At 37.3% G+C, this 14,902-nt stretch overlaps 1 protein-coding gene across 4 annotated transcripts in view; it reads right to left on the bottom strand.

The window, feature by feature from the left end:
* Window positions 1-1,680: 1,680 nt before the first annotated feature.
* The window catches only part of GABBR2 (gamma-aminobutyric acid type B receptor subunit 2), a 478,089-nt gene continuing 464,867 nt past the window's right edge, over window positions 1,681-14,902 (bottom strand). For 2 of the 4 annotated variants that reach the window (XM_068936292.1, XM_068936293.1), the window contains 2 exons: window positions 10,553-10,670; window positions 1,681-4,197 (listed from right to left, as the gene is read on the bottom strand). In XM_068936292.1, the coding sequence (XP_068792393.1) occupies window positions 4,032-4,197; window positions 10,553-10,670 (284 nt within the window). In that variant the 3' untranslated portion in view covers window positions 1,681-4,031. The remainder of the gene's footprint in view (window positions 4,198-10,552; window positions 10,671-14,902) is intronic. The other 2 variants (XM_068936294.1, XM_068936295.1) reach the window with 1 other exon arrangement.

Genomic DNA, 14,902 nt, shown 5'->3' with positions numbered 1-14,902 from the left:
ACACTCCTCTGCAATGTCATTTAGTAAGTGTAGGGTAGTGGTAAGTGTGGTAGTGCACTAGCAGAATCCTGATTGCTTCAAGAGGCAGAGTGCTCTTGAAAGTGCACTCATGAATAATATTCATAGATATTAAAGTAATAGACATAAGTATTACTTACCATCTCAATAGATGGAAAAGGCAGTCAGTAAACAGCAGAGCTGAACGCAGATAAAAGTTACAATGTTTAAACCAGTGCAATAAACCTATTCAATCTTCTCAGGCAATGTTAAACAAGTCAGTGGAAGTGAGCATCAGTTCACTTTACAGTCAAACTGGCCCATCCTTTGATTTGTAGTATGAGCGCAATGTAAAGCCCTGCTGATATCAATAGGGTGCAGTAGAAGGGAAGAGAGAGCTCTTCAAGGGCTGACTTCCAAAACCTAAGGAAAACTGCTCAAAAAGGCCCCAAAAGACTAATATAACCTTGGGAAGACTAGAGGCAGTGTATAGAGAGTTGTAATGAACAAATATGTTCTAAAAAGATCAGAAATTACTTGATTTTAAATCCTTAAGAAATTGATTAGTAGCTTTTAAAATAAAAACTAAAAAAGTGCCTTCCTTGCTCCTCCCTTATCATCCTCAATTTTATTAATTATTTGCCAGAAGTACTGCAAAATTACTAAACGTCCATAAATTCAATAAAGATTTTGCCGTTTTACGGCACGTATTTTTGCTGTGGCTGTGGAAAATCATCTGTTTTGATAAACTTACTGACATCTCCCTGATGTTTTCTTCTTTATCACTCAGAGCGATGTTTTGTTGTGTTTTGCTCACATCCTCCCACAATTTCTGGCTGAATGAGAGTTTCACAAGAGTCTTTCTAAAGTTTTTTATTTGTTTGCTTGTTTGTTCTTGAATGAGCTTTGATGTAGCTGAGTTTCTCCTGCCATCGGGTATTCTGTATTGAGATCCATGATCCATGCTGTTCACTCCTCACTAGTATTTTCTCTTTAGTATGTGTTCTACAGTACTCCTAGTTCAATCAGAAATCTACGTGAAACACATTTGTCTTGGCTCTGAATCCCCTCATAGTTCTTGTTTTTATGTTATTTTAGGCTGATTTGAGGATTCTCCTGTTAAAAAGCAAACTAAACATGTTCTTTCCTCTTGCTCACTCAGTACCCTAAATTCCCCACCTTCCTCATGTTTTGCCATGCTGCAGAACCTGATTTAGAACACAGAATCTACTGCCTGTGCAAAAACTGATAGATTGGTTTAGTACATGCTTTCATGAAACAACTGGTGACTATTCTCAGAACCGCTTTGCTCACTGAAGCAGAAATCTTATCATATAGCTAGATTTGTTCAATTTCAATAATTTATATGAACTATTCAGATCTTGCTCTTTCTCCTGAACTCCCACTGGCTATGGTGCAAGAGAATGTATTTAGTACATGTATTTAGTCTGGTTTGGATGTAAATTTTCTGAATATATTCGATGTACTTTTTTCACATTTAAAAAAGAGTTTAGACTTCACTCATGGGTACTCCAAAATTTGCATTCAAGATGGAAACAGGGCTGTCTATTTTCTTTAGATGTGAACCCTTCAACTACTAGGATATGTATTTTGACCTTTTATATATTCTGTATATATAACTATATACATAGTTTTGCTGTGGGGGAAGAGGACACTGAGTCAAAAAAAGCTAGGTTTTCTATATTTTATTCATAAAAACAGATTTCCAACAATTTATTAAAAATTGATATCATGCAGTATAAGGTTATACAAGAAATTCTTCATTTACATTTTATTCTGGCAGTTCCATTCTAGTTTAAAGCGTTTGTGCACTAACATCATTGGAAAATGCCATTGGGGCACAGCCTCTTCATAAATTTACAGTACGTTTTTGCTGCAGTATAAAAGAACAGAAACATTAAATAGCTATATTCACTTGGTTGGTCTTGTTATCTGCAGTAAAGTAAAAAAGAACGTTATGGGAGAAACTACAGTTATCATTAAGACAAAGAATGTACTGCATGGTTTAAACCTAATAAATGTCACACAGTCAGTATTCACGAAGAGTTACAGACGCGCACACACACACACACTCACACACACACTCACCTCCAGTGGTCCAATACTTCTGAGATTTTTTTTCCTGCTAAATTGGAATAATATTTCTACAGAGATGTCTGTGTATACATTATATACAATATTGTTATTTTCTCTTTTTAAAAATGAACATTCCTTTTAAAAAAAAACAGGCCCTGATGATATTAATAAAGCAAGAGAATACTGTCAACACACATTGAGTGACAATGTCAGTGTTTAGTGCTTAAATAGAGCAATGAGTTCTTTTATTTGTGTTTATACTTACATGTTTTTGTTCTAAAAGCTACAGATATTTCCATAACCTCTCTTACTGTATGTGCCAAGTGAAATATTCTATGATGCTCCTGATTGTAAGATTCAGATATATATTCATGTTGGTTTTGGCCACCATGAGGTTTGTTTTACTTTTACTGGAGATTATGCTAGCTTATAAAAGCTGCAAGTCCTTCAACTAATGAACCTCTTCATGTGCTTCAGTCATTGCTAATTTGTAAACCTTTGTAGCAACTTCTTTTCAAAGGTTCGGTCTGAGGTGCACAGGCATTGGTAAAAGAATTGAGAGCCTCGTGGGTGCTTCACATATTTTTTTTCCCCTAGTATTAGCAAACAACCCTGGCAGTGAGATGGCCCACTTCCAGTCCAATGGAAAAAGTTGTTGTATGTGTATCTTGCTTGTTTCTAACAAACTGGCTCCAGAGTTGGTCGAAACCCCATGCCACTGTCATTCTTCCTAATTACTTGAGTTCTGGGGATGGAGCTAAAGTATAAAATAATTATTATTTTTTCACAGTCTTTTTAGTATTCAAATAAAATAGTCTATAAGTAAATGTGATTCATCCCTCCAATTACTTGCTAGGACTGTCACACGCACAGGTACAAAGCAAATATAGTGTATATTAACATCTATGTGCTCTTCAGCCTTTGTCTGCAGCAGCAAAGTGCTGTATCTTAACCCCTCCCCTCCCCCCAAGTTCACTAAATTAATTTTACTGTAATTATGTGTGACATAATTAAGCAAACTGTGAAAAACAATCCATCCTGTGACATTAAGACTTTACTACTCATCTGTCCTCAGCTTCTTGAGTTATCAGCCATAGGGTTTACCAGCCAGCTTGGTATATTATGGTTGGTAGTGTTTATTCTGAAATAGATGCAGAAACTTTGTTAAAATGAAGCTGCAGATGGTCAGCATTGGAATCTGGCAGTCACTCTGATGATTCCTGGACAATGGTAAAGTGCTCCAATTACAACCATCAGCTGTTTAGCTGGTAACAACTCAGAACTATAGCTTCAGCCTTGGCTGAACTATACCTTCAGCTTCATGCTTCGATTTCATGTGTAGTTGCCAGTTAGAGGTGAGCCTGCTCACAGCAATGCAGAGTCTCAATGACACCCATTTCTAAGAATCCTTCTTTTTTTACTGAATATCATCCCTGAAATGAAAGAAGCAAGACTAACCAGTGCAGAATGTTTCCAGCAATTTAACACAACTCTTGTAAAGATGAAGTGTATCTATTTCAATAAATATGTTATAGCTCAATCACTGTATTTTCCTTATATGGATACAGTATTGAATTGCATGTTCTCAGCAGCCACATAAAGCTCAGAGACATATGAGTGTTTTTTCCTAGTGTCTTTTTTGCAAGATCCACATTTCCCAGCCTCCTTGTTGCTGGTAGAAATTTGGGAAGAAATATTTTCAGTGACTTCTATGTGAAGAAATAACTTCATGAATAAGGCTACAGATCAAAATTCTTGTGTATCTCTCTCCTCTGCCTTTCCACATGAGTAACATTGGTACTCCTGTGATGATAGCCTCAGCAGTAGTTCCTCGGTGGTAAGAGCCAGTGTTATATGTTTGTAGTAGTTCTATGTCAGATATTTAGTTGAGTCATTGAGTACTTAAAAGCAGTTCAGGAAGCACTGATCTCCCTTTCCTACAGCCCAGAAACCATTACTCGAAAGGATGGTGGCACATGTCTCTGTCGAGGACTGGCACTGGGGCTTACGCATGGACTGGCACAGCTAGCATCAACTCCTCCTATGGATGGCAAATAGGCATGATGAAGAATGGGCAGCTGCAAAGACAGCCGACGCTGTATGCTGTGAGAGAGACAAAGAAAGAGAAACATTTAAAATATATTAAATGTTTGATATGTCTGCAGGTTGCTGCAAGAATATTTTCTGTGCCTGCTGCTGCAATGGAGAGGGTTAATGCCAAGTGCACTACGCTTGCTGCTGTTGAGCTTGCCACTACTGTGTTATTTCCCTTTGGGTTTTTTTTTTTTCTTTTGACAGGCTGACAAGAAAAGAGAATCTAATGGTGCATTCTCAGCTTTCCACAGCCTTCTGAAATTTCCAGGCACTTTCAGATTAAATGTTAGGCTGTTGATACTGGAAAAAGGGAGACTCTTAAGTTTACAATGAGGGCATATAGCTTAAAAACCTCATTGCAAAGTGATCTATCATGTGAAAAACTGTTGCTAAGTGCATAGAGAGGCATGAGGGCACAGACTGAGTTTTAAGCCATGCATCACTTTTAGAGCAAGAATGTTAAAGGTGGCTTTTTTTTGGTAACTCTAGCTAAGACAAATACACATGCATGGAGGGAAGGAAATCAGCTTTTTTTCAAAATAGTTCAGCTTTACAGTTTAGGTCAGTGCTTATTAGGTGCTGACTGCTCTCAGGTCCCTGCAGTCCATGCTGTGGGACTGCCTAATCAGCATTCTGAAAGGAGTATAACCTCATTTTTATACCAAAATTCAGTGTTTAGGAAAGCAACATTCTATATCCAATTTTCCTAGAAGATTGACATCAGCATAACTGAGAGAGTTTTTTTTTTTGTTTTGTTGTATCCAATTTTCCTAGAAGATTGACATCAGCATAACTGAGAGAGTTTTTTTTTGTTATTTTGTTGTATCCAATTTTCCTAGAAGATTGACATCAGCATAACTGAGAGAGTTTTTTTTGTTGTTGTTGTATTTTTTTTTAAAGGTGATGGAGCCCAACTAACCCCTTCTCCCGGGAGAGAACAGCCCCTTGAGACAAGGCCGTTGCCACTCCTGCACTGTGGATATACTTTTGCAACAAAATCAAAATCCAATTAAGGTTCATCAGTGCAAGAGATGTGATTAAGCTGTTATCATACCAGGATTGCCTTTCTATTTGGAGACATTCACTCTTGAAACAAGGAGGAACTTTTTAAACAGAAGACAGATGTCAAAGTGACAGAGCTGAACTAAAGACCAGTGTTTTAATATCAGAAGAAAAATGCCCACACAAGGCATTACATCAGTACAATAGTGTTTCAAATTTATATTTCTCTGTAAACTGCCATAATCACTGTGTGTAGATAGGCCCTTATAAGAAGTGTATGTTTGAAAGTGTGTCTTTTGACAGCCTTTCTGATTCAAATGACATTTCTTTTTTTTTTTTTACTTTGTGTTATGAAGTGAAGGCAACTACCAAGGCATCCATTGCACTGCTCAGAGACCAAATAACACAACTATCAAATTCAAGCATAAAGCAAATTTAATGCTACTTTTCTTTACTTTCTTCACTACTACAACAAGGCTTGTTAAATACAGAGATGAGGTGGAAATCATTGTAGTCTGCTGAGCCAGGAACCTCTTCCTTATTTTTTTTTCCCCACAAACTCCATTTAAAAGTTTGGTGCCATATAAGCCACTTCTATTTATCATTGTACTGCTGACAGTGCATCCCTGAGGTTAAATAAAATCCACTCGTTATTTTACCAATGTGTCCTATTCTTTTTGGTGGTATTTTTAAAATCATGCCTTGTTCCCAAGGAGTGCAGAGGTGGCATGGCTCACTGTTTCATGTGCTGAATTCTTATTAGCTTACTGCTGCAGATAGATTGTAGTTCTGTCTCTCATTCCAGGTCAAACACAAAATTGCCCATACTTATTTTCCCACCAGTGGAACTGTTACGGACTTTTCATTAAAGAGCTATTTGAAGCTATTCCAAGATAATCTAGTTGCATAATGGAGTGAATGGGATTTTTTCACCCATTTAAAGGCTAGCCATGCCATGAACAAAGCATGTTTAATTGACTATGCCAATGATGGCTGCAGCAGGTAGAAAACTTTGCTTTAACTACATTTAATGTTCACTTTCACTTGAAAACCTTGTTCCTGGAATTGAGATGGAGGAGTGTAGCCTGGAGACTAGAACGCATTTAAGACTTTAGGCAAAACTCTTAGGGGGAAAAAACAAATCAAAACAAAAAGACTCAACCGAATGCAAACAAGACTGTTATTGTCTCCTTAAGTGAAAGTAAATCTTCTACATTGCCTCACTCTGTGTGGGACTTTTTTGTTCCAGTATCAGTGCTTTCCCTCTTCCCTCACTCCTGCCCACAATTTTTGTCAATGCTTTTCAAGATGATAGCATGCAGATTATTTTAAGTCAGCCATACAATGAAGATATATCAAAACACATGGTCAGGTATGTTGGTGTGGGAATGGTTAGCAGTAATGGCTTGCTAAAACTGCTGCAGGAGATTGAAAGGAAAAGTGGTGGCACACACACAGAGCAGTGACTCATTAGGGCACTATTAGAATAAGGCATATATCCTCAGCTCTGTATAGACTTGTCATTTATCAGGAATAAATAAAATCACAATAAAAGCTTGACTTCCAATGTACATGCACATGGGAACGCTTTGCATGATGCTACAAGGTGGGGTAAAGCATTTGATAAATATTTTGGTTCTGTGTCACAAAACCAGGGTAGGTTTCTGACACATTGATGAGATGCGTTTGGTAAGTAGGAAAACAAACAACTGCTGCTAGAAACGAAAGTCTTTCTTAAGATCTGTGGGAATGTGTAAACTATGTCCAAGTATTCAGAGAGCACTTCATTCAAGTCTTTAAACCATTAAAATTGATTTTTAACAAATGTGGGAAAGCTGGAGAAGTTCTAAAAGACTATATTAAAGCAAGATGTTGTGCTAGTAAGCAAACTAATCTTTCCAAAGTTCTCTTATTTTAATAACAGTTTTGAGTAGTATCACAGACAGATTAATATGAACTGCAGTTAGTTAAGAAATGGAATAAAGGAGGCATATTCATGCCAAGGTACATGGTTGTAATGCAATAATTCAGTCATAAACAACCTTTTCATAAAAATATTTGTTTGATAAAATTGAGATAACTGACTCCAACAGGGTATTTGATTGTCTTTTAAATTCTGCTAATAACAGAGCTTTAGCTCAAAAAATATCAAGGTAGTTTTCATTACAGGTTACACAATGATTAGCTGCTTTGAAATTAACAAAAATAACCACATATAGGAAATTGTCTTCCAAAAAGTCAGGTTTTAGTGGAGTCCTGATGTATCTATCATCATTTTTACTCAGAGATCTGGAAGGCTGTTACATATTCTTGTTGTTAAAATGAGAACAATATACATTTTAACAATGACAAAAACTAATTCACCCTGTAGATCACTCTCGTGAGATGGGACAACATGCAGGAATGAAGCTACAAAAATGAAAATGTTTTTAGAGGTTATACTAGGTATCCCACTGAACGTGCTTGTGTGGCCACAGTGCAGATAACTGGACTGATATGCTCTTTGGATAAGTAAACAGGACATTATCAGGCTAGAATACAAATAGTATCATGATTAATATTTCAGCATACTGCAGTAATAAAACTTCTACTGAAGTAATATGTCTGGACAAAGTATACTCCTCTGCCCCATCAGATCATACACCTAAGGAAATGAAAAAATTGACTTTCCATATCCTGCTCTGGCCTGGGAAACAAAATATTATATGTAACTAAACTGGTTCAAGCTACTCTCTGCGTATGAGATGGCTTGGCACATAAACTCTCCTCGATAAACTTGACGATAAACTCTCCTCCAACAGGGTTTACACATGCCAAACTGTGCCTGAGCATTATTTGTGAGAACACTAGTTAATAAAATTGTGTTAGGGAGTATGCTAGTAAGCAGCATGGAAAATCATAGTGCTGTGCTTGAGCCTGTGCCCTAGCACTGTTTGGTTTACTGTAGGTGGTATTGTTTTATAGTATGTAGCCAGTGTGAACAGGATAGAAGTGGACAGCACTTATTTGTTGCTGCTCATCTCTGATAGTTTGGGTATGGTAAATTTTACACAGCACTGTGGACAGCCTATCAGATCCTACCCAACTGGAAATGGAATAAGAGGCAAAGGGATTTGTTAATCATCTACATGAATGATCTAAAGCTACACTGCAGTTATACAGACTGTATTTTTCTTAGGTTAATGGTTCTAAATATCAGCCATGTTCTTCTAGAAAAATAAAACTTTTTTTTTCATATTCTGACTAGATTATATAAATAGCATCCCAAAAACAAACGTGGAACAACTTCCTGCACTCATGAGTCTGAAGCTGTGCCTTCAGTTCGGATACAGCTGTTGGATATGGAATCACACTTGTGCTTCATCAATTGTAGATGTAATGGTGAGAAGGAATGAAAAAAATACCAATCAAACTCTTTTCTGTGCTCTACAAGAACACTGAAACTGGGACATACCAGATCTTTAAAGTTGTTAGTGTGGACAGTAAGAGAAAGCTGGGGTAATTCTTCTTGCTCTAGCACTTCTGCAGACAAATTACTATCTTAGTGCACTAACCTTTTACAGTAGGTTTGTGGCAAAATGGAAATATTTTTCAGATGAACATCCTTATGACTTTTGTTCTTGAATATGAATAGGATCAACTAAAGCTGCAAACTATGTAACTATCTCTCCCTCAGGTGTTCTGTGTACACAGTGAAATGAGATAGAGAAGACACAAACTGCAATCTGGCTTTAATTCTTTTTTGACAAAAATGATAGATTTAATAATGATGGAAGGTCAGAAGTGCTGCCATATGAGTTGAAAAAAAAAGAGTATGCATGAATAGGAATATTCTTTGAAAATATTAAGTTTGGAAAGGGACCAACTGTTGTAAAGAGAAAGAATCATAAAATCCTAGTCCTGAAGGCTCCTATGGTCTCCTTTCTGGGACCTCATCTTCTATATGAAGCTTCATTCCTTGGGTCCACTGTACCCAAGTTGTGAGGCTCTGGTAGAGCAAAATGCCAATGCATCATCAAGGAACACATTAACCCTTGGAACTGGGACAGTCACAGCTGTATAAATGCTGAATGTCACTGTTTTGATTTAGCAGGACTTTATTAACTGCTTTCCATGAATGTCAGCGACTGCTTAGATCTGCACTGATCTGTTCTTTAAGACATTTAGGAAATCTCAGTCTTCCCATCAGTTACTGTCAGCCTAGAGGAAGATCACTGATTTACACAAATGAATGTGTTTAATCTGTATCAGGAGAGCTGGATTATTTCAATGTCTTTTTTTTTTTTTAATATGGCTCTTAATGAAAGTAGGCCACGTGTGGATGAGGCTGCATTCTTCTATTCACATTACATTGTTTCTTATAAATGGGGCTGGAAAAGGATAGATCTCTAATAATCATGCAATAAAGCACTCCGCTGACCTCATCAAGTCAGGAGAACTTTCTCAATGAGTATCCTGTTTTTATGAGATAACCAGGTATTTTATTTAATGGTGGCTTTTGTGTATGGGGTGGGGGGCACAGGAGTTGGCAATTGTGTGTGTTTGTGTTTTGACTTTTTTTTTTTGTGCTGTGAAGGAGTGCAAGGACAGAGTTACAACTCTGCATTTTCCTGCATCAGGCAATAGAAGGCAATAAATGGCATCAGAAAAGAAGTTTGCTGTCATTGATGTAGCATGTAACTCAGTCTAATAACTTATTTGACTTATTATATTTTTAAATAAGCTTATAAATTGCCCAGCACAAAACTGGTAAAATGGTACCAGTTTAACGACACTATGTTAGGAAAACGACTTTATTCTAGAGACAAATAAGCACCATGCTTCCCTTAGCTCTGGCCCACAGAAGGCCCTGCTGAGCTGTTAGAGGGTAATATATGACGTTATTACATAGGTTCCTAGAGAGCAAAGCTGATACCATAAGACTCTCCTCCATAAATCTAACAAGTGTTTTTTGCCAGCATCCCCTTGTAGCCACAGCATTGTTTCTAAGGGAAGCTGCTTGGTCCAGGCTTTCCTATGCCCCACTCAGCTCCAGCTGATCCGGTAACATTGAAAAGTCCTAAGAGTGTTTTTATTTCTCAGCTAGCTTAATATCAGAAGAGCCCAAAGATGACTGCGCACAGCATGAACCCGTCGAGCTTGCGTGTGGAAGGACTTGGACAGCTGATATAGTCATAATGGGTATCTGCACATGTGAGCATCTGCTTCTCTCTTTTACATATATTGGTATAGAAACTATAGAAACATTAACCACCCCACTATGGGTGTTTCTGACAAGAATATATAAATGACAAGAATGTATAAATGGGGGGAGGGGTGGGGTGCCTCTCTCTGTACCAGTATGTAATAGTGTACTACTTACTGTTCTGGAGAGTTGATGTCTTCTATAGGATCTTTGCTTGTTCTGGAAGGGTCTGTTGTGCCCCATTGAGCTGGTGGATTTTGATCAAGATGATTTTTCAAAATTGCTTTCTCACCATCTAGATTGACAACACATTCAATTTTACTTTACTATAACCAAATGAAAATACATTTTTAATTGTTTCCTTTTAAAATTCTCAGATCTTCATAGTGTCAAAAGCAAACTCTATTCCAATACAATATCAGTTTTCCCTGTAGTCTGGGGTACTCTTACATTTTCTGTGATGTACTCTTTCATAGGAACCACAATGAAGAAACAGAAAAGGGACAAAAACCTCTTTTTCTCTTCCTTTGCTCTCTCCCCTTCTATCTTTTTTTTTTTTTGTAATCTCATTGCTTACCTCTATACAGCCCTATTGTGCTCTCACCTAGTCTTAGATTGTGTAAAAAATTACTGCAACTGCACCACCATATTGTCTTGCACTCAAAAATTGTTACCTTTCCATATGAAAAAAAGCCTCTTATTTAAATCTTTATCTAGAAAAACTATACTCTCATATCACATAAACAATTAAGATGATTAGAGAAGTATCCCTCTGCTATCATTTAGAAAAGGAATTTCATTCATATCAGTAGCACTGGTCCACAGGTTGTCTATAGGAAGGACAGATCATGATATCATTAAGTTTCCTCCAGCAGTTCACTTTTCTGTACACTGATAGCATAGAAGACTCTCTCTTCACTGCAAATAGATTGACTTAATTCCCATCAGATCCCTAGGAGTCCATGGTTAGGTATGCTGAAATCTGTGGCCTCAGTCTCTGAGAAAAATGGGCAAACATGCCATTTTTAAAAGGCTGTCTTTACTGAGGATCATTTCTGTTCCCATCTGCTTTTTCAAAGTCTCCTGCTGTGTTAAGCCAAATAAAGTCACACAGAAAACATCTCAGTAATGAGGACAGCACACAGTTTTCATAAATTATTACAGAGCAGCTCCAAATCGTTCACAGGCACTTGTTTGCTATACACACAGAAACAGTGATTGCTGTAGGCACTAGGGCAACATGGAAGAGGATACAAAGGTAAAAATTGGAAAAGGTCATTAGAATATTTGAATTCAGAAATGGGCTTGCAATGAAAAAGCAGGAATTAATCTGAGATAAAATGAAAGTAGCACTAAAAATCCAGAAGGAATTGAAGGCTTAAGCTGATTTTTCTGTTCTAATAACACTTAGAAGCCCCAAGTAGAGTTCAGGTCCCAGTGCTAGGAATATCCACATTATCAATGAACACACTAAGGTTATTGATAGGACAAAACAGGCAGCAGAAACAAAAAGTGAGGAAATAAGGTGGAAGCAGAAACAGGAATGGGGGCAAACTCCAATATGCCTAGCTACCCTCCCAGGTCATCCTTAATATTATTTTGTAGGATTCACTTTCTGCTGTGCCAATCTAACAAGCAACTTGGAAAAAAATGAATAGATGAAGATGTGAAAATGTGTAGTCATGGGGATCACTACAGCTCAGAAGACTAGGAAAGATTTTTCACTTCTTTTGCATGGATGACAAGGATTTGCATGAGGAAGGAGGCAACCAGAACAGATGAAGCTGCTTTTGCTGGGGCAAGAAAATGATAGCAAAAGAGAGCTAAGGCATTCAGTTGTAGAAAGAGGAGAAGTGTTCAAAAGGAAGATATGACAGGATTCAGTGATGATTTAGATATGAAGGGAAGAGAGCAAGGAGTAAAATCTGACAGTGGTTAAGATAAACGGTAATGAAGTCCATCATCTCAGGGAAACCTGATGTTTTCTGGTGTGGCATTTACTGTCACAGGACTTCAGTTCTTATTTTCTATATATCACATTTCTGTATATGTTGAGTTTGACATTTGCATAAAAGGCTTGTGGTATTTATAAACAGACATGTAGAAAAGAGTTCTTTTTATTTCTGTGATTAAAAACAATGTTCAAAGCCTAGCTGACCTAAGCTGGCAACAAAAAATGATGACTTCATGATATGGAATAAAGTTAAAGTTTGGCTAATCCTTGCAATTAGGGAGAGAAAAGTCATATTATTCATCAGTCCCAGAGCTCCAACTCCTCTGGCCAGGAGAAGCAACCTTTTACAAGGCCAATGAAGGTATAGCTACTCAGCAGATGACCGGAGTATGCAACTGTTAGATTTTGGAAGTCCATGATTACATACGTTAACATGTGTTGTATGTCCTAAAAGAGGTTTCTTGTGCTTTCAATTGTACAGTGAGAGAGCGAGAGATAAGGACGTGGTCCCTGTCAAAAAGGTAGGGTAGCTTGTGGAACAGAAATCATATGTTGTGTGCCTGGGTAATTCTTATTTGTTGTCTGGGGCTTCTATCTTTTGGGGAAAGGAGTTCTTAGATTTTTATCCTGCAGATATGGAAATAAGAATCTTATCTTTTTTCTTTTTTTCCATTTATCTTTCATTTAAATAATGAAGACTAAGATTCTTACTTAGTCATATGCTTCCAGGAGCTGGAGCTTAAAGAAAAGAAAACACCATCTATTATCATATGCACTTAAGAATCTTAAGGATGGAGGAAACTGATTTTATCTACGTGGACAAATGAAAGAAAATAAATGAATTGCAATGGTAAACATTTGAGTTTCCAGTTTCCTCTGAAGTTTAGTACTGCCTTGAACATCTCCTCCCCACCTTTTCCTTCACTGACCATTAAGTATGCTACTTTAAAAATGCCCTTCATTCTCAGGATGCTGTCTGCCACTGCAGGTGATACTGAATAAATTGCATTGGAATGATCTAACCTTCAGAATGACATTTACATTACATAGTTTCTAAGTGATTTTCACCTTCTTAGACTTCAAACAAGAACTCAGAAGTCTGAATGCTCTGGTACCTGAGCACTTTCCAGTCACAAAACCATAGGAAGAAAAGACAAACAAATCTCAGGTGCCTCACATGGCAGTCACTGATTGGTTCATTAGAAAACAAAACTTGCTACCCAGTTGTCAGTGAAAGGCAGAAGGCTTTAGCACAGGACCCTTGCTTAGCTGCAGCAGAGAAATGACTTTGAATGACAGAGCTCTAAGCTGCAAGAATACGGCCTGTTCTGGCTGCAGAGAAGCTCAGTGAAGAGGTGCCTGCTCCCAGCTGCTTGTCTTTCTCTCTGCCAGAGGTGACTCTCCCTTCAGTCTTGCCATACATACAATCATTCCACAACCTGGTTCTGTGAAAATTATCTGGATTGGCTTTCACACTTCATGTATACTAACAAATACTGTTCAGCTGCAGGCAGAAAACTCCATGTGACTGCTGCTGAAGTATATGAGCTCTTTGTCTTAACATTTACAGCAATTCCCCCCAAGTTTTTGGAAACTGTGTTTCTTTACCTAGCAGTTCGTTTTGTTGACATCTGTACAATGCAGCTTTTTTGAACCTCTTCATCACTATGCTTTAATGACATCAACCTCTGATGGTTTTCAGCCTGATATCAGAATTGCTGTTCACCCCACATCTTTCAGTTCCTCTATTTTCAGTTTGCTAGGAAACATATTTTATGCTCCACTGGGAAATAATTGTGGTGTAATAATAACTTATAAAAACTGGCAGAGATAATATTACTGATTTACTAAAGAACACTGAAAACTTTAAAGCTGAAGGTAGATTTTAAAAAACTGCTGTAGTTTTTCACACTGCTGTTGCTTGGACTGTGAAACCAGACTGGTCACAATCACTTTTTTTGTGAATAGTTTCAGGATAGTCTCAAACCTGATACCTTGCTGGCAGCATGCAGTTTTGGGTAGCTTCAAAAAGAAGCTCTCTCTCTTGAAATGAAAAGAAAAAATAAAATGATCATATCCTCTCCTGAGTAGATTAGAAGAAATTCTCCTAAACTAAGGTCACAGCACTTGGCAGCCTAAGTCATGACTTCTGATAGCTATGTTTTGAAATGAAGATTTGTTTAAACATAAAAGCTATAAATATTGTCTTCTAACTTAGATAACTGTAAACCAGAAGAAACTTCTTTTACTCCACATGTATATCTGTACAATGAAAAGCAAAAGCTGAACCTCTGGCAGTTTGGTCCTGAGATAACACGAAGGTTCTCCCTATTCAAACAGAAATGAGCTCCAATTTCAGGACTGGAATATATTTGCCATACTTCATAGAAATTAATATACATGTATATAAAAATATAATAAACTACATATCTTCTTTAAAATATAATTTCTTTAAAGACTATCACAGATGAACTTCTCCATTTTGCTTTGCATTTACAAGCAACATGCCTTTGAAGTTTGTTTTTCTTTAAGCTGTTTTTACATGGGGAAAAACTAACACTAGAAAACACTGC

The sequence above is a fragment of the Struthio camelus genome, chromosome 2 (assembly GCF_040807025.1).
Source record: "Struthio camelus isolate bStrCam1 chromosome 2, bStrCam1.hap1, whole genome shotgun sequence".
Classification (NCBI taxonomy): Eukaryota; Metazoa; Chordata; class Aves; order Struthioniformes; family Struthionidae; genus Struthio; species Struthio camelus.
The sequence above is the reverse complement of the archived record's forward strand: the minus strand, read 5'-3'. Positions and strand labels throughout refer to the sequence as shown.